The sequence below is a fragment of the Pseudophryne corroboree genome, chromosome 8 (assembly GCF_028390025.1).
Source record: "Pseudophryne corroboree isolate aPseCor3 chromosome 8, aPseCor3.hap2, whole genome shotgun sequence".
NCBI classification, from domain to species: Eukaryota; Metazoa; Chordata; class Amphibia; order Anura; family Myobatrachidae; genus Pseudophryne; species Pseudophryne corroboree.
In genome coordinates, this window is record NC_086451.1 from 35,063,177 (window position 1) to 35,089,838 (window position 26,662).

Consider the following 26,662-nt stretch of genomic DNA (forward strand, 5'->3'; position numbering starts at 1 on the left):
GGACGTGTGCCGATTGGTTATCTGGGTGGGTGGTGCTGATTGGTTATGTGGCAAGGCCATCCGTGGCGCTCACTGGCTGAGCTCGCTGTTTGGGCGGGTCCTGTGACTCTCCCAGCACGCTAGTGGCTGATGTAACGAGCTGTTAAACACAGTAACCCTTTGCATGCCGGCAGACATCGGTTGTCATGGCAACGGGTTACGATTACGCTAATCAATGCATGGTGACTGAGGTAACCCGGGGTAAAGGTCGGTGCGATGCTCTGGCTGCAGCTCCCGCTCCGGCCGGTAGGTGGCGCTGTCTGGCCCCTCCCGGCTTCCGTAGTAGGCAGGTGGCTGCTGTCTCTTCCTGCTACACTACAAGTCCCAGGCTCCCTGGGCAGGGTATAGGGAAAACATGGGGATGATGGTGAGAGGGCTGTGGCTGGCCCCTGCATGGAGAACCCTGAGGACTGCTGCTCTCCCCATACACACAGGCAAGTGTCTGCCCTGTCCCCATAACCTTCACCTCACAGGGCCCCTCCCTGCCTCCTGTGGCTGGCTGCCCACCCTGGGGTCATGGTGCCCCTCCCTGCCTCCTGTGGCTGGCTGCTCACCCTGGGGTCACAGGGCCCCTCCCTGCCTCCTGCTGCTCACCCTGGGGACACAGGGCCCCTCTCTGCCTCCTGTGGCTGGTTGCTCTCCCTGGGGTCACAGGGCCCCTCTCTGCCTCCTGTGGCTTGCTGCTCACCCTGGGGTCACAGGGCCCCTCTCTGCCTCCTGTGGCTGGCTGCTCTCCCTGGGGTCACAGGGCCCCTCTCTGCCTCCTGTGGCTTGCTGCTCACCCTGGGGTCACAGGGCCTCTCTCTGCCTCCTGTGGTTGGCTGCTCGCCCTGGGGTCACTGGTCTCCTCTCTGCCTCCTGTGGCTGGCTGCTCTCCCTGGGGTCACAGGGCCCCTCCCTGCCTCCTGTGGCTGGCTTCTCACCCTGGGGTCATTGGGCCTCATCCTGCCTCGTGTGGCTGGCTTCTCACCCTGAGGTCACAGGGCCCCTCCCTGCCTCCTGTGGCTGGCTTCTCACCCTGGGGTCATTGGGCCTCATCCTGCCTCGTGTGGCAGGCTGCTCACCCCGGGGTCACAGGGCCCCTCCCTGCCTCCTGTGGTTGGCTGCTTACACCCTGGCGACCCACACTAAATAAATAAATAAATAAATAAATTATAATTATATATATATATATATATATATATATATATATATATATACCCCCTAGGGTCATGGGACCCCTTGACTTTATATGAACCCCCCCCCCATATTATTGATCTGTAGGTAGTGTATGGCAGGGTGTATGAATCGGCTGAAACCGTCCATCTTATAATAACCTGATCCTGCTTTATTAAAGGATAGTTCAGTCTTGGACACCCCATCCTTTTAGTTTGCTCCAACATGCAGCACTATAGTTTCCGCTACCCCTAACTTGGCCGCTGGAGTAATGTTTAACAAGCATAGGAGGCCTAAGCAGGATATATGGACTTGATGGTCAGTCCAAATTACCCAGGATGGAGCTGTGCAGTGATGCTGTACATTTGGATAGGTGGAGACTCCAGTCCAATCAAATAACCTGCTAGACTTACATGTAATCTGGGTTCAGTTCTTTAATTCTGCAGCCTCCTCTCTGGCTGATAAACTCAGAAATGAACAATGCATTTAATAATGTATATAACCTTATTTAAGGTAGATTGCTGAGTACTCTTAGCTTATGGTACATTTTATAATCACGTTTGTCACTACTTCTTTTTTTTTTTTAGATTTGGAAACCATCTGCCTGTAAATCTTGATGTTCCTATTGTCTTTTCCTGGCAGGTATCTGGCAACACTATAACCGGGAGTATACCACAGTGGCAGAGGAGCAGGAAGGAGATGGTCATTTCAGTGCTGGGAGTCATGAAACTGGTACATTGTATCCGAACCACATTCCCACTAATGCACTGCAGAAGTTGCTGCTGTCTGCCGGTTCAGCCGTCGTGTCCCTATACGATCCGTACAGACACGGTAAGGACCTGCCTGGCACCATTAGCAGATAACTGCTGAATGCTTGTGCCGATATTTCTGGGAGTACATCCTATACGTTTGTTAGGAGCCGGTATAATAATCGAGGCCCCCTAGTGCCATATGGCTGCTAATTACTAGATGGCTGTAAACTGTACTTTCTGCTTTATTATTTAGGTTTCCCCAAGTGGCTGAATGCTAAGATGTATATTTTCAAATCTGCAGATATGGTCGCTGTCCTAGGGGAAACCACGGGCGTTCAGGCCTTGCAAAATCTGCGTGAAAAAATGAGAAATGACCCAGAGGGGCTGCAGATTCTACAGTGAGTCTCCTAATTTTGTACATAACCATTATGATATAGGTCACTAAGTTTTAGGCCTGGCTACACATAGAGCACAAATATAGTGTAGTGTTTTTTGTTTCAGCTAATTTGCCTTTGAATAATGTTCTGTGACCAGGCCTAAATTGACCATTGACTGATGACCGGGTCATTTTCTAATAGGCAGCCTAATGTCTTTCTAGCAGCTGTGCACTAGAGATCAGGACCCCTTCCCCACCTCAGAGCTCTCAGTGACTGCTAGACTGACATACAATGAGGCCCAGTCCCCAACTCAGAGCTCTCAGTGACTGCTAGACTGACTTACAGCGGGGCCCCGCCCCCACCTCAGAAGTCTCAGTGCAGTGAGGCCCCGCCCCCAAATAAGAGCTTTCAGTGACTGCTAGACTGATATACAGTGAGGCCTCTCCCCCACCTCAGAGCTCTGTGACTGCTAGACTGATATACAGTGAGGCCCCGCCCCCACCTCAGAGCTTTCAGTGACTGCTAGACTGACATACAGTGAGGCCCCGTCCCCACCTCAGAGCTCTCAGTGACTGCTACACTGACATACAGTGAGGCCCCACCTCAGAGCATTTAGTGACTGCTAGACTGACTTACAGTGAGGCCCCGCCCCCACCTCAGAGCATTCAGTGACTGCTAGACTGATTTACAGTGAGGCCCCGCCCCCACCTCAGAGCATTCAGTGACTGCTAGACTGATTTACAGTGAGGCCCCGCCCCCACCTCAGAGCTTTTTGTGACTGCTAGACTGATATACAGTGAGGCCACGCCCCCACCTCAGATGTCTGTGACTGCTATACAGTGAGGCCCGGCCCCCACTTCAGAGCTCTCAGTGACTGCTAGACTGATGTACAGTGAGGCCCCGCCCCCACCTCAGAGCTCTGTTACTGCTAGACTGATATACAGTGAGGCCCCGTCCCCTACCTCAGAGCTCTCTGACTGCTAGACTGACTTACAGTGAGGCCCCGCCCCCACCTCAGAGCTTTCAGTGACTGCTAGACTGACATACAGTGAGGCCACGCCCTGACCTCAGAGCTCTCAGTGACTGCTAGACTGACATACAATGAGGCCCAGTCCCCAACTCAGAGCTCTCAGTGACTGCTCGACTGACTTACAGTGGGGCCCCGCCCCCACCTCAGAAGTCTCAGTGCAGTGAGGCCCCGCCCCCAAATAAGAGCTTTCAGTGACTGCTAGACTGATATACAGTGAGGCCTCGCCCCCACCTCAGAGCTCTGTGACTGCTAGACTGATATACAGTGAGGCCCCGCCCCCACCTCAGAGCTTTCAGTGACTGCTAGACTGACTTACAGTGAGGCCCCGCCCCCACCTCAGAGCATTCAGTGACTGCTAGACTGATTTACAGTGAGGCCCCGCCCCCACCTCAGAGCTCTTTGTGACTGCTAGACTGATATACAGTGAGGCCACGCCCCCACCTCAGATGTCTGTGACTGCTATACAGTGAGGCCCCGCCCCCACTTCAGAGCTCTCAGTGACTGCTAGACTAATATACAGTGAGGCCCCGCCCCCACCTCAGAGCTCTGTTACTGCTAGACTGATATACAGTGAGGCCCCGTCCCCTACCTCAGAGCTCTCTGTGACTGCTAGACTGACTTACAGTGAGGCCCCGCCCCCACCTCAGAGCTTTCAGTGACTGCTAGACTGACATACAGTGAGGCCACGCCCTGACCTCAGAGCTCTGTCACTGCTAGACTGACATACGGTGAGGCCCCGCCCCCACCTCAGAGCTTTCAGTGACTGCTAGACTGACATACAGTGAGGCCACGCCCTGACCTCAGAGCTCTCAGTGACTGCTAGACTGACATACAGTGAGGCCCCGCCCCCACCTCAGAGCTTCCAGTGACTGCTAGACTGATATACAGTGAGGCCCCACCCACACCTCAGAGCTCTCTGTGACTGATATACAGGGAGGTCCCGCCCCCACCTCAGAGCTCTTTGTGACTGCTAGACTGATATACAGTGAGGCCCGCCCCCACCTCAGAGCTCTGTGTCTGCTAGACTGATATACAGTGAGGCCCTGCCCCCACCTCAGAGCTTTCAGTGACTGCTAGACTGACATACAGTGAGGCCACGCCCTGACCTCAGAGCTCTCAGTCACTGCTAGACTGACATACAGTGAGGCCACGCCCCCACCTCAGATCTCTGTGACTGCTATACAGTGAGGCCCCGCCCCCACCTCAGAGCTCTCAGTGACTGCTAGACTGATGTACAGTGAGGCCCCGTCCCCTACCTCAGAGCTCTCTGTGACTGCTAGACTGACATACAGTGAGGCCCCGCCCCCACCTCGGAGCTTTCAGTGACTGCTAGACTGACATACAGTGAGGCCACGCCCTGACCTCAGAGCTCTCAGTGACTGCTAGACTGACATACAGTGAGGCCCCGCCCCCACCTCAGAGCTTTCAGTGACTGCTAGACTGATATACAGTGAGGCCCCACCCCCACCTCAGAGCTCTCTGTGACTGATATACAGGGAGGTCCCGCCCCCACCTCAGAGCTCTTCGTGACTGCTAGACTGATATACGGTGAGGCCCCGCCCCCACCTCAGAGCTCTGTGTCTGCTAGACTGATATATAGCGAGGCCCCGTCCCCTACCTCAGAGCTCTCAGTGTCTGCTAGACTGATATACAGTGAGGCCCCGCCCCCACCTCAGAGCATTTAGTGACTGCTAGACTGATATACAGTGAGGCCCCGCCCCCACCTCAGAGCTCTCAGTGACTGCTAGACTGATATACAGTGAGGCCCCTGACTGCACCTCAGAGCTCTCAGTGACTGCTAGACTGATATATAGAGAGGCCCCGCCCCCACCTCAGAGCTCTGTGACTGCTAGACTGATATACAGTGAGGCCCCGCCCCCACCTCAGAGCTCTCAGTGACTGCTAGACTGATATACAGTGAGGCCCCGCCCCCACCTCAGCTCTCAGTGACTGCTAGACTGATATACAGTGAGGCCCCGCCCCCACCTCAGCTCTCAGTGACTGCTAGACTGATATACAGTGAGGCCCCCCTCCCTCAGAGCTCTCAGTGACTGCTTAACCGATATACAGTGAGGTCCTGCCCCCACCACAGAGCTCTCAGTGACTGCTAGACTGATATACAGTGAGGCCCCGTCCCCACCTCAGAGCTTTCAGTGACTGCTAGACTGATATACAGTGAGGCCCCGCTCCCACCTCAGAGCTCTCAGTGACTGCTAGACTGATATACAGTGAGGCCCCCCTCCCTCAGAGCTCTCAGTGACTGCTAGACTGATATAAAGTGGGGCCCCGCCCCCACCTCAGAGCTCTCAGTGACTGCTAGACTGATATATAGTGAGGCCCCGCCCCCACCTCAGAGCATTTAGTGACTGCTAGATTGATATACAGTGAGGCCCCGCCCCCACCTCAGAGCTCTCAGTGACTGCTAGACTGATATACAGTGAGGCCCCGCCCCCACCTCAGAGCTCTCAGTGACTGCTAGACTGATATATAGTGAGGCCCCTGACCCCCTCATATACACAGCCAGCAGAAATATTTATATACATATAGTAATTGTTGGCTTGAGGGGCCTGCATACTGCACGCGCCGACTGTCAAGCGTCTGGGTTTTCCTTTATTGATCCTCTCCCTGACTTCACACCGAGATCATACATAGCTCAGTTTCTTTCTGTGTCACTATGCCATACAATAGTGAAAATGCAATCCAGATTCATCCAGTACTTTTTGCGTGATGCCGGAACAAGCGGACAAAAAGTACACCCCCAATTTTTTTTGTCTCCATAGTTCATACACAATCCTAATGAGTATATTTCTCCAAAAACATTTCTATGTACAGACACGACCAGTACAACTTTATTATAAATACCGTTATAACCACACACAGACAACACAATAGAAATCTATCTGCGTCTGTGGGTGGATATTAATTCAGGCGCAGATGCTAATCTATTATATTTTGAAGATCACCACAAATTCATAAAAAGATAAATGCAGCTCCCACTTGGTAATCTGAAGTGATACCAAAATGTTTCACACAATTAATATATATAAAAAGAGAGCGCATAAAGCTTTAAACAATTTTATTATAATTTAAAAAAAGACAACAACGTCTATTTTAGCATCAATATATGCATATTATTGCTAAAGTGCTATATAAACAATAACCGCTGTGATACCGCTACAGATGAAAATAGGATTTTGGTACTTACCAGGTAAATCCTTTTCTTTGAATCCATAGGGGGCACTGGAGTACTCTTGGGATATGGACGGGCGTAGCCGAACAAAGGCACTGAATATTCAAATTTAGGACTCTCCCCCCCTCCATATCCCCGAGTACCTCAGTGTACTTTGTCAGTGTTTTTTACTGAGCGAACAGGATATAGAGAGGTTGACAATGGAGAATACCTATAACATAACGGACAACAACAAAGTTGACCCATAACCTTATTGTCAACTAAACAGTTGACACCCTAACCATAACATAACGGACAACAACAAAGTTGACCCATAACCTTACTGTCAACTAAACAGTTGACACCATAACCGATAGAACTTTATAATTTGAACCAATCGGTGAAAATGTGTTATTATAAGCTCCTCTGAGCTTAATATTAATCAAGTAAACTTGTTACCCTAAGCTCCCTTGAGCTTAAAACAACCCAGGTAAAACTGCTCTGGGTGGGCGTCCAGTGCCCCCTATGGATTCAAAGAAAAGGATTTACCTGGTAAGTACCAAAATCCTATTTTCTTTATCATCCACTAGGGGTCACTGGAGTACTCTTGGGACGTACCAAAGCTTCCCTCGTGGGCGGGAGAGCTGTTTGATACTTGTAACAGTAGGCAGCCCAAAGCTATATGCTGATGGCGCCACCATTCATAACGTGTAAACGTGCACAAACGTGGTGCACTAAAGGCTATGTAGCCGCTTCGTAGACGCTCCAGTACCCGCTGGGTCTGACATTCCCACAGAACCTGTGGGATGAGCTATTACTAACATAGGCGATTGTAACTTAGCCTTAAAGTAAGCCTGACTTGTAGTCATTATTATTATCCAACTGGAATAATGTCTGCTGAGAAACTGGCTAACCCCAGTTGGCAGTATCATAGAGAACAAACAACGTATTCATATCACGTACTGTAGACGTTCGGGACATATATAAACGCGTAATGCGTGTACCACATTCAGAATTCTAGAATGTGCTGTCCACACAGGAACCCCTATTGGTATATTGATGTGAAGAATACGAAAGCGTGATTCGTTCGAAGATCTGCTTTGTCATGAGAAAACTCAAATACGGTGGCTTGGAATACAAGGCACCCAAATATGAAAACAAAACCCTTGCCGAAGCCAAGGCTAGAAGAAAAATGTTTTCCAAAGTGAGAAACTTAATTCCCATGTGTTGAAAAGGTTCAAAATATGAAAACTGTAAGAAATCTGAACCCAACTTCAAGTCGCCTGGCGCTGTAGGTGGGATAAATAGAGTCTGAACTTTGATGACACCTTGTAGAAAGATGTGTACAGACGCAAATAGAGGCAAACGTCTTTGAAAATAAGTTTACCACACAGATACCTGCACTCTTAGTGCAGATCAACTCAGTTTTCCATCCCACCCCGTTTAACAGAATACGGGTAACTTGAAGGATGATGTTGGAAACTTCCGAGGTTTACAACCTATGTAAGTACACGAAATTTTGTAATAATGAGCTGCCTTAAGCGGCTTACAAGTTAACATGGTTGGTATAACCGATACTGTAATGCTCTATTTCTTAAGAGGGCGGTCTGAACCCTCACCCCGTCAACCGCAAGTGCGGTACATAGATAATAGGTACATAGGTAACTATGGGTAAAAGAACGTTCCCTGATGTAACAGTTTGAACCCATTATGAGCGGGCCAAGATCGTGTACAAGTATTCCTTGGAAATCTGAGAAGCAAGCTTCTCCGAAACCCTTGAGATACCACCAGTATGACTGTGACGAACTGTCTTATGATCCGTTTTAGCAACGGAGAGAGCAGCGGAAACTGGTGGAGCCAGATACACGATGCTGAATGACCACACGAATGTGAGAAACTCCACCGCCACTGCCCTTGTGATCTGTCGTTCTGTACACATACTGAGCGTTTGTAATTGTGGCGAGATGCCATCATGTATACCTGAGGGTAATCCCTTGTGTGGACTCACATATGAAACACCTCTGGATTTAATGTCCAGTTTTCAGGATCCAAATCCTGACGGGTGAGCTCATCTGTCTAAGAGATGTCCACTCACGGAATGATCTCTTGACATTTTCACATAATGGTGTTCTGAGCCATTGAGGATTTGAGTTACCTGCCGCATTGTCATGCGGCTTCTTGGTTCTCCTGGTTGTTGTGTATACAACTGCCGTTGCCTTGTCTGACTGTTCCTGGTTAGACTGAAAGCGAAGCATGTATTGCATTGTAAAATGCACGGAGTTCCAGGACCTTTATCGACAGCAATCTGTCGTGATTTTGGAACCTTTGTCGCTGATATTATTTAACTACAACTCCTGAACCTCTGCGACTCTAGTCCAGAGTATATACCCCCTCGCCCCTCTGTGGGACACGCAAGTGAAGGGCGGCGAACTAAATCGCTTCGAAACACATCATTATTCTTAACAGGTGAATACACCAATGTACCGCTAGTGTGCGTGTTTTGCACTAATTACTAGCTGTACATTTGTCCTTGCTGGTGTAGTAGGTAAAAGTCTTTGATTTACCGTATTTATAATCTTACCTAAGAATTAACATCGTTTAGACGGAATTAGATGCGATTATTGTTGAACTTGATCTGCTACCTCAGTCTATTTTAGTAACGCAAGTTAGAGGAACTTTGTTGAGACAGAGTCCTTATGAGCAGATCATCTAAGATAAAGAAAACTCTGTTGAGACAGAGTTCTTATGTGAGATGAGCTATCATTACCAACATCACTTTGGTAAATACCCGAGGCGATAAGAAACAGTAGACCTGAAATGGTTAATGTTGTGGCGATTAGCAAACGCTAGAACCTGTGATGAACCAACCAGAATGGATATGGCTGCAATATGCAAATACTAACCGCAGAAAATCCATTTCCCACTGCAGTAAGTGACTTGTGTTTGGTTTTGCTCAAACAGAGAGAAATAAGTCACTCTGACTCTGTTGGTGTACCACTGCCTGTTATAAAGACAGCTGAAAAGCAGCAGAGACTAAATGGCAACATGCCAAACTGTTCGACAGAGGCAGTTTTGCCCTTTAATCTGTAAACAGCTGAGACAATCATGAGTTGAAGTTTTGAAACCTCGCAAATGTAACATGTAAACACGCGGTTCCACAATTGGAAAAGAGGTCATCAAACCACTGGCTTGCTGACTGTAGCGTCTTGTTTACAAGGCGTGACTGTTTTGTACCACCGCTTATAAGGGTTAAAACGCCGTTTGCATTTTGATACTGGATGCGTAACGAGTGTATCAAATTTAGGAGCAAACAAGCTCTGGCCTTGTCGCGCTTAACTAGCGACGATGAAAGTAACCGGCGTTAGCAGAAGCTTTACAGATATACTCTGTAGCTTATTTTAACAGCGATCGTCATTGTTTATACATAGATTATAGTAACCCAAATGTATCCTGGGTTTTTATAAAGTTTGACAGACACGCATTTACCAATAGCGGTCAAAAACCCCCGCACTATCTGATTGCTGGACTAATGTTCCCTTCTCACACGTAGTTATCGGTGTGAGATTTGACATAAAATTGTGCATTTAAATTATAATACCAGTAAAATAAACAGTCTGGTACCCAAAGGGAATTTGGCCGTTTTGGAAAGACTGTCTTTTGTTAGAGCTGACGGATTCACTTCCGAGACACCGTTACCGCTCTTTTAATTTGAATTGCCAACATAAGCCTTTAAAAATTATTTCTAGTCTGCACTAGAGCCTTGCTCGCTATGTAGACCGACACCACAATAGGCAACAGACAGACACTTGTGTGTAATATCTATATATGTTATTATTGAACATATTAAACTGATGGTTGTTTCTCTCTACTGAAACTTTAGTAAAAAACAAAAGATTTATTCGATGTGAAGAGAAACTAGAGTATTCTTTATGTGAAAAGCAGTTCACATGGGCATATGAAACCCGAACCAAATTCCTACTAACCCCCCTGCGCCTCTGGTGGCTTAGAGATGTAGGGCAGGAATGTTCTAGAATTATGTAGAAATACAGATTACATGGCTAACTTATGTAAAACCTGAACCAAAAATTCCCACTAACACCCCTGCTCCTCCTTGTGGAGTAGAGGTGTATGGCCGGAATGTTCTGGAATTATAAACTGGAAAAACAGCAATGATTAAAATGGCCGTTATGCCATGCTTTCACAGGAAATCACAGTACAGGTTACCTGCTGCAGTGTTAGTATAGGCTTAATAGCCTATTATACAGTTAATATAGGCTTAATAGCCTATTATACAGTGATAACACAGGTGTAGGATACAGTAAAATACATGCATTTAGTTAGCCTCCCTTAATATGAACACTGCCTGCAGTGAATATTAGTATCTTGCAGCCTTAACAGAAAATAACAGAAAACCTGGTTAAACCTGCAATAGGTTAAGCCACTGATAGCCTATTGCCAGCCAAAGCCTCATATATATATTATATATATATAAAATGTGCTTAAACATATAATCACAGTCCATACTGATATTATACCCAGTCTCCCTGCCAGCAAAAAGCTTCCTTATATATTATATATATAAAATGTGCTGAAACATCAGTTTTATACTGATGTTATAGGCCATGACACTGTTAACACGCTGCCTATTGTTAACCCATGCAGCCTTTGCTGCTGCTATGGGCATTTCTCCCCCTCCCCCCCCTGCAGCAGCGCTGCTTGTGAGGTAGTGTTACCTGCAGCGTACGGGGAGCGGGTGCAGGGAGAGTAGGAGAGCGCTGTGTATAGCGCCGGGGAGCCGTCCGGAAGAGCGGGCGGCGCCTTCCTACTCCGGTCCGCGGCGTGCGGTGTCCTTACTGGAAGAGCGGCCGGCGTCCGTGAGTGACGTGCGGCCGCTCTGTTAGCACACGGAGTCTCGGCGGCGCCTCCTCCTCCCTGTAGTGGTGCCGGGCAATCAGCGCTGTGAGAGCGGCCGGCGTCTGAGTGACGTGCGGCCGCTCTGCGCGTAGCGGGACCCCTTCAGCGGCGGCTTCAGCGGCGGGGTGAGGGGTCCACACCAAAGCACGGCGAGCCAACTCACTGCTGGGCTTCCGACAGACGGGATGCTGCTGTCTGCCTCCCGTCTGCCAGTAACACATACCCGTGTATGCATTGCATATCTTAAAAGTAAAGCTCAAGTTGCAGCACACCTTTCTTCTGTATCACCTTCCCACACAGCAGGGCGGCAGCGTGAGCTGACCGCCCTGACCCCACCATACCTTGTGCTGCTGTAAGCTCTGTCCATGTGACGGCTTTCATCCTGGCTGTGACGGGCTTCTGTCTGTAAGCTCCGTTTCAGCCTCCTTCTTCCAGCTCTTTGTCTCATCCTGGCTGTGACGGAGCTTCTTTCTGTAAGCTCTGTTCAGCTTGCAGGAGACAGTGGCTGCCTGTGGCTGTGAGGGTGCTCTTTGTGAGGACCGACACGCCATGCGCTGTCTTATAGCGCCTGTGGCTGTGAGGGTGCTCTTTGTGAGGACCGACACGCCATACGCTGCCTTGCAGCGGCACCATCCCGGACCCATGTTTTTCCAGAAACTGGGACGGGAAGTGTAAAAATTAAAAATAAAAATAAAAATTAATAAAATCTTCTGAAAAATGCCGATGTTCATGCTGTGAGCACCGAAAAAACACTGACAAAGTACACTGAGGTACTCGGGGATATGGAGGGGGGGAGAGTCCTAAATTTGAATATTCAGTGCCTTTGTTCGGCTACGCCCGTCCATATCCCAAGAGTACTCCAGTGACCCCTAGTGGATGATAAAGAAATATCATTGCATACAGGTGAGGCATAGTCTTCGAATTAACAGCAGTCTTATTCCTGCCCAAAAACACCATATCATATATGTCAGTGGAAGGGATCATATTCCCTGCATATACCAACCCAAGTATGCATATATGAAAGACTCGCTCCGTATGGTTCTGAAGTTTGCTCACTAAAATCAAATAATATTGCTGCAATATTTGCTATGTCCATTTAAGTCAGAATCACCAATCATTAAAAGCAAGTGGTTGGCCTGTGGTGCGGGGCAGACAGCTACATTGTAGCCACATAAATATATAAAAGTAACCTTGGAATCAAAGTGGATACTGAGTGGCAGCTGCTACTAGTCATATTAATATGGACTGATATGTATGCAATGATATTTCATCTGTAGCGGTATCACAGCGGTTATTGTTTATATAGCACTTTAGCAATAATATGCATATATTGATGCAAAAATAGACGTTGTTGTCTTTTTTAAATGATAATAAAATTGTTTAAAGCTTTATGCGCTCTCTTTTTATATATATATATTAACTTTATTATAAGTCTAGATAAAGTGAGTGATAGGATTATGGGAGATCGTGGTTCGTCTGATGTAACCCTTCCTCTTCCCCGCAGAGAGCGGCCCCGTATTGTGATGTCTAATCTGGATATTGAGAGGCTCCGAGAGTTACCGGATGGGACATTTGGCAGAGAGTATGTCCGATTCTTAGATGACAACGTAAGTTTCCTACTTAATACACATTATATTATGCCACAAGGTGATTGGAATAAATCCACATACAAAAGTGTAGCAGCATAGAAAGTTACTGCGACTTGGAATCATCCCTCCCCCCCTGCGCACACACCTCGGCGGCTACGTCCAGCAGACCTGCCGTTCCTGTATGCTTCTCCCCCTGTTTTCCCAGCGACTCAACCTCTTATTGTTTCAGCACTGTCCAAAGAGGACAGCTCCTGACAGGCGGCCAGCAGGATAACACGTGGAGCTGGAGGAGGGTCCTGTGGCTGCCCAGCACTCCTATCTGGTTTCCCTGCAAGGCTGATGTGCAGCGTGGTGAGGAAGGGGATACTGAGTTCTGCGGCGGAGTTTCCTATGGCAAATGTCACCTGAGCAGACAACATGTTGGACATCCGGCCAATAAGCCCCCATCCCCAATAAGCCCAGAAAAATCACAAAGTCACAGATGGAACCAATTTTTCTGACCGACAGGTTTTGCTCATTTTTCAGTATTTGACAGAAAATGGTCGATTGTCATTTGCTCTCATCTATTTTTATTCATTCCAACCAGCCAGATCTGACAGATGATGTCTTGAGATATAGTGGGTACATACTGGCCGATATATCGGCCGTTCTCTTGAACGGCTAATATATCGCGGGTCCGTCGGCCAGTGTGTACAGGAGATATGTCTGTGAACTCCGTTGTTTACAGACGTAACTCGTCGGCCCCGCATCACAGCCGACGGCCAATATATCTACCGATATATTGGCGCGTCCCTGTGTGTGTCCCGTACACATGCTGCGGCAGCCGGCGGTAATTGACAGCTGAACGCCCGCCCAGTTCATGAAGTCAGTCCCCGCCGGATCGGGCAGTGTGTATGCACAGCACACTGCACGATCCGTCCATAGATATATCTGCAGATCAATTGATCGGCAGATATATCTGCCGGTGTGTACCCACCTATAGACACGCCTGGATACTTAATGTAACTCCATAATAATGTTGCGTCTTCCAGTGCACTACAGAATATATGGCTCAGGAGCATATACAGCACTTGCTGAATGTCGCTTGCGGCCTTACGTGGATTACGTTAATGCGCCGCGCCACTGCGAAAGTCCGACTCCCTTTACGTGTTCCGTGGATCTAACCCTAGATAGTGTAGTATGACATTAATATTTTTAATTAGCATTGTCCAGCTACATCTCTGCGCTGTCATTTGTTGCGCTAGATGCTAATGCTATTGGTGGTCATTCCGAGTTGTTCGCTCGCTAGCAGTTTTTAGCAGTCCTGCAAACGCTATGCCGCCTCCCACTGGGAGTGTATTTTAGCTTAGCAGAAGTGCGAACGAAAGGATCGCAGAGTGGCGGCAACATTTTTTTGTGCAGTTTCGGAGTAGCTCAAAACCTACACAGCGCTTGCGATGACTTCAGACTGTTCAGTTTTTGTTTCTCTTACGTCCTAGAGGATGCTGGGGACTCCGTAAGGACCATGGGGTATAGACGGGCTCCGCAGGAGACATGGGCACTCTTAAGACTTTAGATGGGTGTGAACTGGCTCCTCCCTCTATGCCCCTCCTCCAGACCTCAGTTAGATCCTGTGCCCAGAGGAGACTGGATGCACTGCAGGGGGGCTCTACTGAGTTTCTCTGAAAAGACTTTATGTTAGGTTTTTTATTTTCAGGGAGCACTGCTGGCAACAGGCTCCCTGCTTCGTGGGACTGAGGGGAGAGAAGCAGAGCCACTTTCCTGGACTGATGGGCTCTGCTTCTTAGGCTACTGGACACCATTAGCTCCAGAGGGTCGGAACACAGGTGTCGTCCTCGCTGTTCGTCCCGGAACCGCGCCGCCGTCCTCCTCACAGAGCCGGAAGATAGAAGCCGGGTGAGTATATGAAGTAAGAAGACATCAAAGGCGGCAGAAGACTTCAGATCTTCAGAGAGGTACCGCGCAGCGGTCGCGCTGCGCGCCATTGCTCCCACACACACACAAGGCACAGCAAGGGTGCAGGGCGCAGGAGGGGCGCCCTGGGCAGCAATAATTACCTCATATAACACTGGCACCATTATCAGATACTGCGGAGGCAGTATGTTATAAAACCCCCGCCAGTATAAATAAATGAGCAGGACCGAAGCCTGCCGTCGAGGTGGCGGAGCTTGATCCTCCAGCACTAACCAGCGCCATTTTCTCCACAGCATGCTGCAGAGAAGCTGCTCCCGGACTCTCCCCTGCTGAACAAGTGCCCTGCTCAGACCGGCAGTAGCGTCGGCATGGGTGGGTAGCGCAATTGCAGCATGGGCAGATAACTTGTCATCTGACATTGACACCCTAGATAAAGATAGTATTTTGTTGACCTTGGGTCACATTAAGGACGCAGCGTTATATATGAGAGAGGCTGCGAGAGATATTGGGCTGTTGGGTTCAAGAGCCAATGCCATGGCAGTTTTTGCTAAAAGGTCCCTGTGGACCCGTCAATGGACAGGTGATGTTGATTCAAAGAGACATATGGAGGCTTTGCCTTACAAAGGTGAAGTTTTATTTGGGGAGGGCCTCGCGGACCTGGTTTCCACAGCTACCGCGGGTAAGTCTTCTTTTTTGCCTTACGTTCCCCCACAGCAAAAGAAAACACCTCAATACCAGATGCAGTCCTTTCGGTCGCATAAGTTCAGAAAGGGTCGGGGCTCTTCCTCCCTCGGCAGAGGTAAAGGTAGAGGGAAAAGAACACCAGCTACGGCTAGTTCCCAGGAACAAAAATCCTCCCTGGCCTCTACAAAATCCACCGCATGACGCTGGGGCTCCGCTGAGGGAGTCCGCACCGGCGGGGGCACGTCTTTGGCTCTTCAGCCAAGTCTGGGTTCAGTCAGATTTGGATCCTTGGGCCGAAATTGTATCCCAAGGCTACAAACTGGAGTTCGAAGAGGTGCCTCCACACCGATTTCTCTGACGTCCTAGTGGATGCTGGGAACTCCGTAAGGACCATGGGGAACAGACGGGCTCCGCAGGAGACTGGGCACTCTAAAGAAAAGATTAGGTACTATCTGGTGTGCACTGGCTCCTCCCTCTATGCCCCTCCTCCAGACCTCAGTTAGAATCTGTGCCCGGCCAGAGCTGGGTGCTCCTAGTGGGCTCTCCTGAGCTTACTAGTAAAGAAAGTATTTATTAGGTTTTTTATTTTCAGTGAGCTTCTGCTGGCAACAGACTCACTGCTACGTGGGACTAAGGGGAGAGAAGCAAACCTACCTGCTTGCAGCTAGCTTGTGCTTCTTAGGCTACTGGACACCATTGGCTCCAGAGGGTTCGAACACGGGCACCTGTCCTCGATCGTCCGTTCCCGGAGCCGCGCCGCCGTCCTCGCAGAGCCAGAAGAACAGAAGCTTGAAGACGACGAAATCGGCGGCAGAAGACTCCTGTCTTCATTTAAGGTAGCGCACAGCACCGCAGCTGTGCGCCATTGCTCCCAGCACACTTACACACTCCGGTCACTGTAGGGTGCAGGGCGCTGGGGGGCGCCCTGGGCAGCAATTGAAGTACCTTTTGGCAATAAAAATACATATATACAGTCTGGCACTGTATATATGTAAAAAACCCCGCCATTTTTTTACACAGAAAGCGGGACAGTAGCCCGCCACTGAGGGGGCGGGGCCTTCTTCCTCAGCACACCAGCGCCATTTTCTCTTCACAGCTCCGCTGGAAGCAGCTCCCCAGGCTATCCCCTGCAGTATCCAGGTACAAGAAGGGTAAAAAAGAGAGGGGGGGGGGCACATAAATTTAGGCGCAAATAAAACATATAAGGCAGCTATTGGGTAATCACTTATTATAAGTGAAAATCCCTGTGTTATATAGCGCTGTGGTGTGTGCTGGCATACTCTCTCTCTGTCTCCCCAAAGGACTTTGTGGGGTCCTGTCCTCAGTCTGAGCATTCCCTGTGTGTGTGCGGTGTGTCGGTATGGCTGTGTCGACATGTTTGATGAGGAGGGTTACGTGGAGGCGGAGCAAGGGCAGATAAGTGTGGTGTCGCCCCCGTCGGGGCCGACACCTGATTGGATGGATATGTGGAAGGTCTTAAACGACAATGTAAGCTCCTTACATAAAAGGTTTGATGACGCTGCAGCCTTGGGACAGCCGGGGTCTCAGCCCGCGCCTGCCCAGGCGACTCAGAAACCGTCAGGGGCTCATAAACGCCCTCTATCTCAGATGGTTGACACAGATGTCGACACGGAGTCCGACTCAAGTGTCGACGATGATGAGGCATATTTACAGTCTAAAATGACCAAGGCCATCCGATACATGATTATTGCAATGAAAGATGTATTGCACATTTCTGAGATTAACCCTGTTAATACCAAGAGGGTTTATATGTTTGGGGAGAAAAAGCAGCCAGTGACTTTTCCCCCATCTGATGAATTAAATTAATTATGTGAAGAAGCGTGGAGTTCCCCTGATAAGAAACTAGTGATTTCTAAGAGGTTACTGATGGCGTACCCTTTCCCGCCAACGGACAGGTTACGTTGGGAAACATCCCCTAGGGTGGACAAGGCGCTGACACGCTTATCTAAAAAGGTGGCCCTGCCGTCTCAGGATACGGCTGCCCTAAAGGAGCCTGCGGATAGAAAGCAGGAAGCTATCCTGAAGTCGGTGTATACACACTCTGGTACTCTACTGAGACCTGCTATTGCTTCAGCCTGGATGTGTAGTGCTGTAGCAGCATGGACAGATACTCTGTCAGACGACATAGATTCCCTCGACAGGGATACTGTTTTGCTAACCCTGGGCCATATAAAAGACGTCGTCTTATATATGCGGGATGCTCAGAGGGACATTTGCCTGCTGGGCTCTAGAATTAATGCTATGTCCATTTCTGCCAGGAGGGTCTTATGGACTCGGCAATGGACAGGTGATGCTGATTCTAAAAAACACATGGAGGTTTTGCCTTATAAGGGTGAGGAATTGTTTGGGGACGGTCTATCGGACCTCGTGTCCACAGCGACAGCTGGAAAGTCGACTTTCTTGCCTCAGGTTTCCTCACAGCCTAAGAAAGCACCGTATTATCAAATGCAGTCCTTTCGTTCTCAGAAAGGCAAGCGGGTCAGAGGAGCATCCTTTCTTGCCAGAGGCAGGGGTCGAGGTAAGAAGCTGCACCATGCAGCCAGTTCCCAGGAACAAAAGTCCTCCCCTGCTTCCACTAAGTCCACCGCATGACGTTGGGGCTCCACAGGCGGAGCCAGTTGCGGTGGGGGCGCGTCTCCGAAACTTCAGCAACCAGTGGGTTCGCTCACAGGTGGATCTCTGGGCTGTACAAATTGTATCTCAGGGATACAAGCTGGAATTCGAAGCGACTCCCCCCGCCGTTACCTCAAATCAGCCTTGCCAGCTTCCCCCATGGAAAGGGAGGTAGTACTTGCGGCAATTCACAAGCTGTACCTCCAGCAGGTGATAATCAGGGTCCCTCTCCTTCAACAGGGAAGGGGTTACTATTCCACAATGTTTGTGGTACCGAAACCGGACGGTTCGGTGAGACCCATTCTGAATTTAAAATCCTTGAACACTTATATAAAGAAATTCAAGTTCAAAATGGAATCGCTCAGAGCGGTTATTGCAAGCCTGGAAGAGGGGGATTTTATGGTGTCGCTGGACATCAAGGATGCTTACTTGCATGTCCCCATTTACCCACTTCACCAGGAGTACCTCAGGTTTATGGTACAGGACTGTCATTACCAGTTCCAGACGTTGCCGTTTGGCCTGTCCACGGCACCGAGGATATTTACCAAGGTAATGGCCGAAATGATGATACTCCTTCGGAAGAAGGGAGTTATAGTTATCCCGTACTTGGACGATCTCCTCATAAAGGCGAGGTCCAGAGAGCAGTTGTTGATCAGCGTAGCACTCTCTCAGGAAGTGTTGCAACAGCACGGCTGGATTCTGAATGTGCCAAAGTCGCAGCTGATTCCTACGACACGTCTGCTTTTCCTGGGCATGATTCTGGACACAGAACAGAAGAAGGTGTTTCTCCCGGTGGAGAAGGCCCAGGAATTAGCATCTCTGGTCAGGGACCTCCTGAAACCAAAACAGGTATCGGTGCATCACTGCACGCGAGTCCTGGGAAAGACGGTGGCTTCATACGAAGCCATTCCCTTCGGCAGGTTCCATGCAAGGATCTTTCAGTGGGATCTGTTGGACAAGTGGTCCGGATCGCATGTTCAGATGCATCGGCTGATCACCCTGTCCCCAAGGGCCAGGGTGTCTCTTCTGTGGTGGCTGCAGAGTGCTCACCTTCTCGAGGGCCGCAGGTTCGGCATACAGGACTGGGTCCTGGTGACCACGGATGCAAGCCTCCGAGGATGGGGGGCAGTCACTCAGGGAAGAAACTTCCAAGGGCTGTGGTCAAGTCTGGAGACTTCTCTACACATAAATATACTGGAACTAAGGGCCATTTACAATGCCCTGAGTCAAGCAGAGCCCCTGCTTCGAAACCGGCCAGTGCTGATTCAGTCAGACAACATCACGGCGGTCGCCCATGTAAACCGCCAGGGCGGCACAAGAAGCAGGATGGCGATGGCGGAAGCCACAAAGATTCTTCGGTGGGCGGAGAATCACGTGCAAGCACTGTCAGCAGTGTTTATTCCGGGAGTGGACAACTGGGAAGCAGACTTCCTCAGCAGACACGACCTCCACCCTGGAGAGTGGGGACTTCATCAAGAAATCTTCACACAGATTGCAAAGCGATGGGAACTGCTACAGGTGGACATGATGGCGTCCCGCCTCAACAAAAAGCTAAAAAGATATTGCGCCAGGTCAAGGGACCCTCAGGTGATAGCTGTGGACGCCCTAGTGACACTGTGGGTGTACCAGTCGGTATATGTGTTTCCTCCTCTTCCTCTCATACCCAAGGTACTGAGAATAGTAAGAAAGAGAGGAATAAGAACAATACTCATTGTTCCGGATTGGCCAAGAAGGACTTGGTACCCGGCTTGCAAGAAATGCGCACAGAGGACCCATGGCCTCTGCCTCTCAGACAGGACCTGCTGCAACAAGGGCCCTGTCTGTTCCAAGACTTACCGCGGCTGCGTTTGACGGCATGGCGGTTGAACGCCGGATCCTAGCGGAAAAAGGCATTCCGGATGAAGTTATTCCTACGCTGATAAAGGCTAGGAAGGACGTGACAGCAAAGCATTATCACCGTATATGGCGAAAATATGTTGCTTGGTGTGAGGCTAGGACGGCCCCTACAGAGGAATTCCAGCTGGGTCGATACCTGCACTTCCTACAGTCAGGGGTGACTATGGGCCTAAAATTGGGGTCCATAAAGGTCCAGATTTCGGTCCTATCCATTTTCTTTCAAAAAGAACTGGCTTCACTGCCTGAAGTTCAGACGTTTGTTAAGGGAGTGCTGCATATTCAGCCCCCTTTTGTGCCACCAGTGGCACCCTGGGATCTTAACGTTGTGTTGGATTTCCTGAAATCCCACTGGTTTGAGCCACTTAAGACCGTGGAACTAAAGTATCTCACGTGGAAAGTGGTCATGCTGTTGGCCTAAGCATCGGCTAGGCGTGTGTCGGAATTGGCGGCTTTGTCATGTAAAAGCCTATATCTGATCTTCCATATGGACAGGGCAGAATTGAGGACTCGTCCCCAATTTCTCCCAAAGGTGGTATCATCGTTTCATTTGAACCAACCTATTGTGGTGCCTGCGGCTATTCGGGACTTGGAGGACTCCAAGTTGCTGGACGTAGTCAGGGCTTTGAAAATATATGTTTCCAGAACGGCTGGAGTCAGGAAGACTGACTCGCTGTTTATCCTGCATGCACCCAACAAGCTGGGTGCTCCTGCTTCAAAGCAAACTATTGCTCGCTGGATCTGTAGCACGATTCAGCTGGCTCATTCTGCGGCTGGATTGCCGCATCCAAAATCAGTAAAAGCCCATTCCACAAGGAAGGTGGGCTCTTCTTGGGCGGCTGCCCGAGGGGTCTCGGCTTTACAGCTTTGCCAAGCGGCTACTTGGTCGGGTTCAAACACCTTTGCAAAGTTCTACAAGTTTGATACCCTGGCTGAGGAGGACCTTGTGTTTGCTCATTCGGTGCTGCAGAGTCATCCGCACTCTCCCGCCCGTTTGGGAGCTTTGGTATAATCCCCATGGTCCTTACGGAGTTCCCAGCATCCACTAGGACGTCAGAGAAAATAAGAATTTACTCACCGGTAATTCTATTTCTCGTAGTCCGTAGTGGATGCTGGGCGCCCGTCTCAAGTGCGGACTTTCTGGAATACGTGTATATAGTTATTGCTTAAATAAGGGTTATTGTTATGAGCCATCCGTTGAGTGAGGCTCAGTTGTTGTTCAAACTGTTAACTGGGTAAGTTTATCACAAGTTGTACAGTGTGGCTGGTATGAGTCTTACCATGGATTCCAAAAATCCTTTCCTTGTAATGTCAGCTCTTCCGGGCACAGTTTCCCTAACTGAGGTCTGGAGGAGGGGCATAGAGGGAGGAGCCAGTGCACACCAGATAGTACCTAATCTTTTCTTTAGAGTGCCCAGTCTCCTGCGGAGCCCGTCTGTTCCCCATGGTCCTTACGGAGTTCCCAGCATCCACTACGGACTACGAGAAATAGAATTACCGGTGAGTAAATTCTTATTTTTTCAAATCGGCCTTGCCAGCTTCTCCCCCAGAGAGGGAAATAGTTTCAGCTGCCATACAAAAGCTGTGTCAACAGCAGGTGATTATCAAGGTTCCCCTAATGCAACAGGGGAAGGGGTTTTATTCAACCCTATTTGTGGTCCCGAAGCCGGAAGGCTCGGTCAGACCAATTCTGAATCTAAAATCCCTGAACCTATATTTGAAAAGGTTCACATTCAAGATGGAATCTCTCCGGGCAGTGATCTCCAGCCTGGAAGGGGGGGATTTTATGGTGTCACTAGACATAAAGGATGCATACCTTCATGTCCCCATATATCCGCCTCATCAGGCGTACCTGAGATTCGCTGTACAGGATTGTCATTACCAGTTTCAGACGTTGCCGTTTGGGCTTTCCACGGCCCCGAGAATTTTCACCAAGGTAATGGCGGAAATGATGGTACTCCTGCGCAAGCAAGGTGTCACAATTATCCCATACTTGGACGATCTCCTGATAAAGGCAAGATCAAGAGATCAGTTACTGAAGAGCGTGTCTCTCTCCCTGAGAGTACTACAACAACACGGCTGGATTCTAAATCTACCAAAGTCGCAGTTGGTTCTGACAACTCGGCTGTCATTTTTGGGCATGGTTCTGGACACGGAAAAAATGAGGGTTTTTCTCCCAACAGAAAAAGCCCAGGAACTCCAGAACTTGGTCAGGGACCTGCTAAAACCAAAAAGAGTGTCAGTTCATCAATGCACTCGAGTATTGGGAAAGATGGTGGAGGCCTACGAGGCCATTCCGTTCGGCAGGTTCCATGCAAGAACTTTTCAGTGGGACCTTCTGGACAAGTGTTCAGGGTCCCATCTACAAATGCATCGGAAGATCAGCCTGTCCCCCAGGGCCAGGGTATCTCTCCTGTGGTGGCTTCAGAGTACTCACCTTCTAGAGGGTCACAGGTTCGGCATTCAAGATTGGGTTATTGTGACCACGGACGCGAGCCTCCGAGGGTGGGGAGCAGTCACACAAGGAAGAAATTTTCAGGGAATATGGTCAAGCCAGGAGGCTTGTCTGCACATCAATGTGCTGGAATTAAGGGCCATATACAACGGCCTACAACAAGCAGAGAATCTTCTTCGCAACCTACCCACTTGATTCAATCAGACAACGTCACAGCCGTGGCGCATGTAAACCGCCAAGGCGGGACAAGGAGCAGAGCAGCAATGGCAGAAGCCACCAGGATTCTTCGCTGGGCGGAAAATCATGTTAGCGCTCTGTCAGCAGTCTTCATTCCGGGAGTAGACAACTGGGAAGCAGACTTCCTCAGCAGACACGATCTCCATCCAGGAGAGTGGGGACTTCATCAAGAAGTCTTTGCAGAGGTAACAAGTCGTTGGGGACTTCCTCAAATAGACATGATGGCATCACGCCTCAACAAAAAGCTTTGGACGTATTGTTCCAGGTCGAGGGACCCTCAGGCAGTGGCGGTGGATGCCCTGGTGACACCGTGGCTGTTTAATTAGGTCTATGTGTTCCCTCCACTTCCACTCATCTCAAAAATATTGAGAATCATAAGACGAACAAGAGTGCAGACAATACTCATTGTTCCAGATTGGCCTCGAAGGGCCTGGTATTCAGATCTTCAGGAAATGCTCACAGAAGATCCGTGGCCTCTTCCTCCCAGGGAGGACCTGCTGCAGCAGGGGCCCTGCGTGTTCCAAGACTTACCGCGGTTATGTTTGACGGCATGGCGGTTGAACACCAAATCCTAGCTAGGAAAGGTATTCCGGAGGAAGTCATCCCTACTCTGATAAAGGCTAGGAAGGAGGTGACGGTGAAACATTATCACTGTATCTGGAGGAAGTATGTATCTTGGTGTGAAGCCAAGAATGCTCCTATGGAAGATTTCCATCTGGGACGTTTTCTTCACTTTCTACAGACAGGAGTGGATATGGGCCTAAAGTTAGGCTCCATTAAGGTGCAGATTTCGGCCTTATCTATATTCTTTCAGAAGGAATTGGCTTCTCTCCCAGAAGTCCAGACTTTTGTAAAGGGAGTGCTGCACATCCAACCTTCTTTTTGTGCCCCCAGTGGCACCGTGGGACCTTAACGTGGTGTTACAGTTCCTTAAATCACACTGGTTTGAACCTATTCAAACGATTGAATTAAAATTTCTCACTTGGAAAGTGGTCATGTTGTTGGCCTTGGCATCTGCGAGGCGGGTATCCGAATTGGCGGCTTTGTCTCACAAGAGCCCCTATCTGATTTTCCATGTGGATCGAGAGGAGTTAAGGACTCGTCCTCAATCTCTGCCTAAAGTGGTTTCGTCGTTTCATATGAACCAACATATTGTGGTGCCTGTGGCTACGGGTGACTTGGAGGATTCCAAGTCCCTTGATGTAGTTAGGGCCTTAAAAATTTATGTAGCCAGGACGGCGCGGGTTAGGAAAACAGAGGCACTATTTGTCCTGTATGCAGCCAACAAGGTTGGCCCTCCTGCTTCTAAGCAGACTATTGCTCGCTGGATCTGTAACACGATTCAGCAGGCTCATTCTACGGCTGGATTGCTGTTACCAAATTCGGTAAAGGCCCATTCCACTAGGAAGTTGGGCTCTTCTTGGGCGGCTGCCCGAGGCGTCTCGGCATTACAGCTTTGCCGTGCAGCTACTTGGTCGGGTTCAAACACTTTTGCAAAATTCTACAAGTTTGATACCCTGGCTGACGAGGACCTCATGTTTGCTCAATCGGTGCTGCAGAGTCATCCGCACTCTCCCGCCTGGTCTGGAGCTTTGGTATAATCCCCATGGTCCTTACGGAGTCCCCAGCATCCTCTAGGACGTAAGAGAAAATAAGATTTTAAACCTACCGGTAAATCTTTTTCTCCTAGTCCGTAGAGGATGCTGGGCGCCCATCCCTGTGCGGACTATTTCTGCAAGGCTTGTATATAGTTGTTGCTTACATAAGGTTTATGTTACAGTTGAGATCAGTCTCTGGCTGATGCTGTTTTGTTCATGCTGTTAACTGGTTTAGTATATACCAGGTTGTACGGTGTGGATGGTGTGGGCTGGTATGTATCTCGCCCTTAGATTAACAAAAATCCTTTCCTCGTACTGTCCGTCTCCTCTGGGCACAGTTCCTATAACTGAGGTCTGGAGGAGGGGTATAGAGGGAGGAGCCAGTTCACACCCATCTAAAGTCTTAGAGTGCCCATGTCTCCTGCGGAGCCCGTCTATACCCCATCCTTACGGAGTCCCCAGCATCCTCTACGGACTAGGAGAAAAAGATTTACCGGTAGGTTTAAAATCTTATTTTTGACGTCGCAAACACGCCCTGCGTTCGCCCAGCCACGCCTGCGTTTTTTTTGGCACGCCTGCGTTTTTTCGAACACTCCCTGAAAACGGTCAGTTGACACCCAGAAACGCCCTCTTCATGTCAATCACTCTGTGGCCAGCACTGCGACTGAAACGCTTCGCTAGACCTTGTGTGAAACTACATCGTTCGTTGTAATAGTACTTTGCACGTGCGCATTGCGGTGCATGTGCAGAAGTGACGTTTTTTTTGCCTCATCGCTGCACAGCGAACGAATGCAGCTAGCGATCAACTCGGAATGACCACCATTGTTTTAGAGATTGATGCACCTTGAAATACTCTTTCTTGTTAGATAAGTGTAGAAAATACTTAGGTTTGGTAGGTAATTAAGTACCCGACCAGCCCTGAACGCTGTCTTCCGGTCACTCTCACTTTGCAGCTAATACCTTGGTGCAACCGTAATCGCAATACGCAGTAAGAAACATTGACCGATTTGCGTACACCAGCCGCTTTGCGACTGCATCCGAATCAGGCCCACTGTGACACTGTGCCGCTGATGTCTGTCATTTATAGGTTATTCTCATTGCCTCGGCTGAAACCTTACTAGTATCCTCCAATGACACAGATTTTGTGCTTTGTCTCAGCATGTCACCCCGGACACCCGCATGCCTGTAAAGTTTGTAGATGACGAGGAGCTGGCGTATGTAGCCCAGCGTTACCGAGAAGTCCACGACCTTATGCACACGTTACTGGGGATGCCAACCAACATGCTAGGTAAGTGTGCTGCTGCCAGAGGCCTGCCTGTGGCAGGGTCTAACCGAAAGGTCGGCAATTGCTGACACATCTGTCTCTCAAGCAGGGGAGGTGGTGGTGAAGTGGTTTGAAGCCGTTCAGACGGGACTGCCTATGTGCATCCTGGGAGCCGTGTTTGGACCTCTCCGCCTCAGCGCCAAGTAAGAATGTCACAGCTGCGCATTAACTTATCATGTAATGTAATTATGTCATTTCATAAAGTGTTTCCGAGTGGGATGGTTTCCGTCATGCCAGTAGGGGGCGCCAGAAGATGTAATTAGACTCTGATTGTTTATGCAGGAGGAAGAAGAAGCTGATAGAGCTGGTACCCTGGGCAGTGCAAAATGGACGCAGCGCCCGATGCGTCCTCAATTTTTACTATGAGAGACGCTGGGAGCAGACGGTGGAGGCGCTTAGGGAGGAGATTGGGATCCTGCCTTCGCCGCAGATCAAAGTCTGATTATTTTGTGTCTGTGATTGGTACATCAAGATACAGACCAACCTCTGGTGATTGAGGTACCGTGTCCGATTGAATATAAGATATCGCCCAATGGAGGACGGAGCTGCTGCCTGCACACGTATGAACAATTACAGCACCTGCAAACTGTAGTGGCAGCCATCAAGTTATTCATTAGATTTCTGCCTGGAGTTCACTAGTGTCTTGCCTGAGGCATGAGGCACATTGTACCTCAGTCGTTTCACCAGTTCCAAAGGCATTGATGGGCTGACTATTGGCCGTTCTGCATCCACGTAGTTGATTTGCTGAGAGGAAAGTGCCGCATGTCCTACCGCTGCTATCTGTGAGTTGTATTCGCCTGGAGTTAACGTAACCACCTGTTTTCAGAGACTTCATGCACTGATAAATCATTTTACATACTGTGTTGAGTGAAATAAATATTTTTTCTATTAAAGAAAA

At 49.3% G+C, this 26,662-nt stretch overlaps 1 protein-coding gene across 2 annotated transcripts; it reads left to right on the forward strand.

The window, feature by feature from the left end:
* The first annotated feature begins 165 nt into the window (after positions 1–165).
* On the forward strand, positions 166–26,662 carry COQ4 (coenzyme Q4). 2 transcript variants are annotated; one of them, XM_063936244.1, is made up of 7 exons: positions 166–473; positions 1,837–2,025; positions 2,248–2,344; positions 12,941–13,043; positions 25,599–25,728; positions 25,811–25,907; positions 26,047–26,662. In XM_063936244.1, the coding sequence occupies exons 1-7, from the start codon at positions 395–397 to the stop codon at positions 26,204–26,206; spliced, it is 855 nt and encodes a 284-aa protein (XP_063792314.1). In that variant the 5' UTR covers positions 166–394; the 3' UTR covers positions 26,207–26,662. The 2 variants fall into 2 exon arrangements, with proteins under 2 accessions (XP_063792314.1, XP_063792315.1); XM_063936245.1 differs by having other exon boundaries at positions 184–473; positions 25,814–25,907.

Bases quoted from the DNA above. Each gene is read 5' to 3' on its own strand.
- COQ4 (XM_063936244.1), top strand. From the start codon at position 395: ATGGGGATGATGGTGAGAGGGCTGTGGCTGGCCCCTGCATGGAGAACC. The intron at 2,026-2,247 runs GTAAGGACCTGC...TCAAATCTGCAG, and splicing joins ATACGATCCGTACAGACACG to ATATGGTCGCTGTCCTAGGG. The intron at 2,345-12,940 runs GTGAGTCTCCTA...TCTTCCCCGCAG, and splicing joins GAGGGGCTGCAGATTCTACA to AGAGCGGCCCCGTATTGTGA.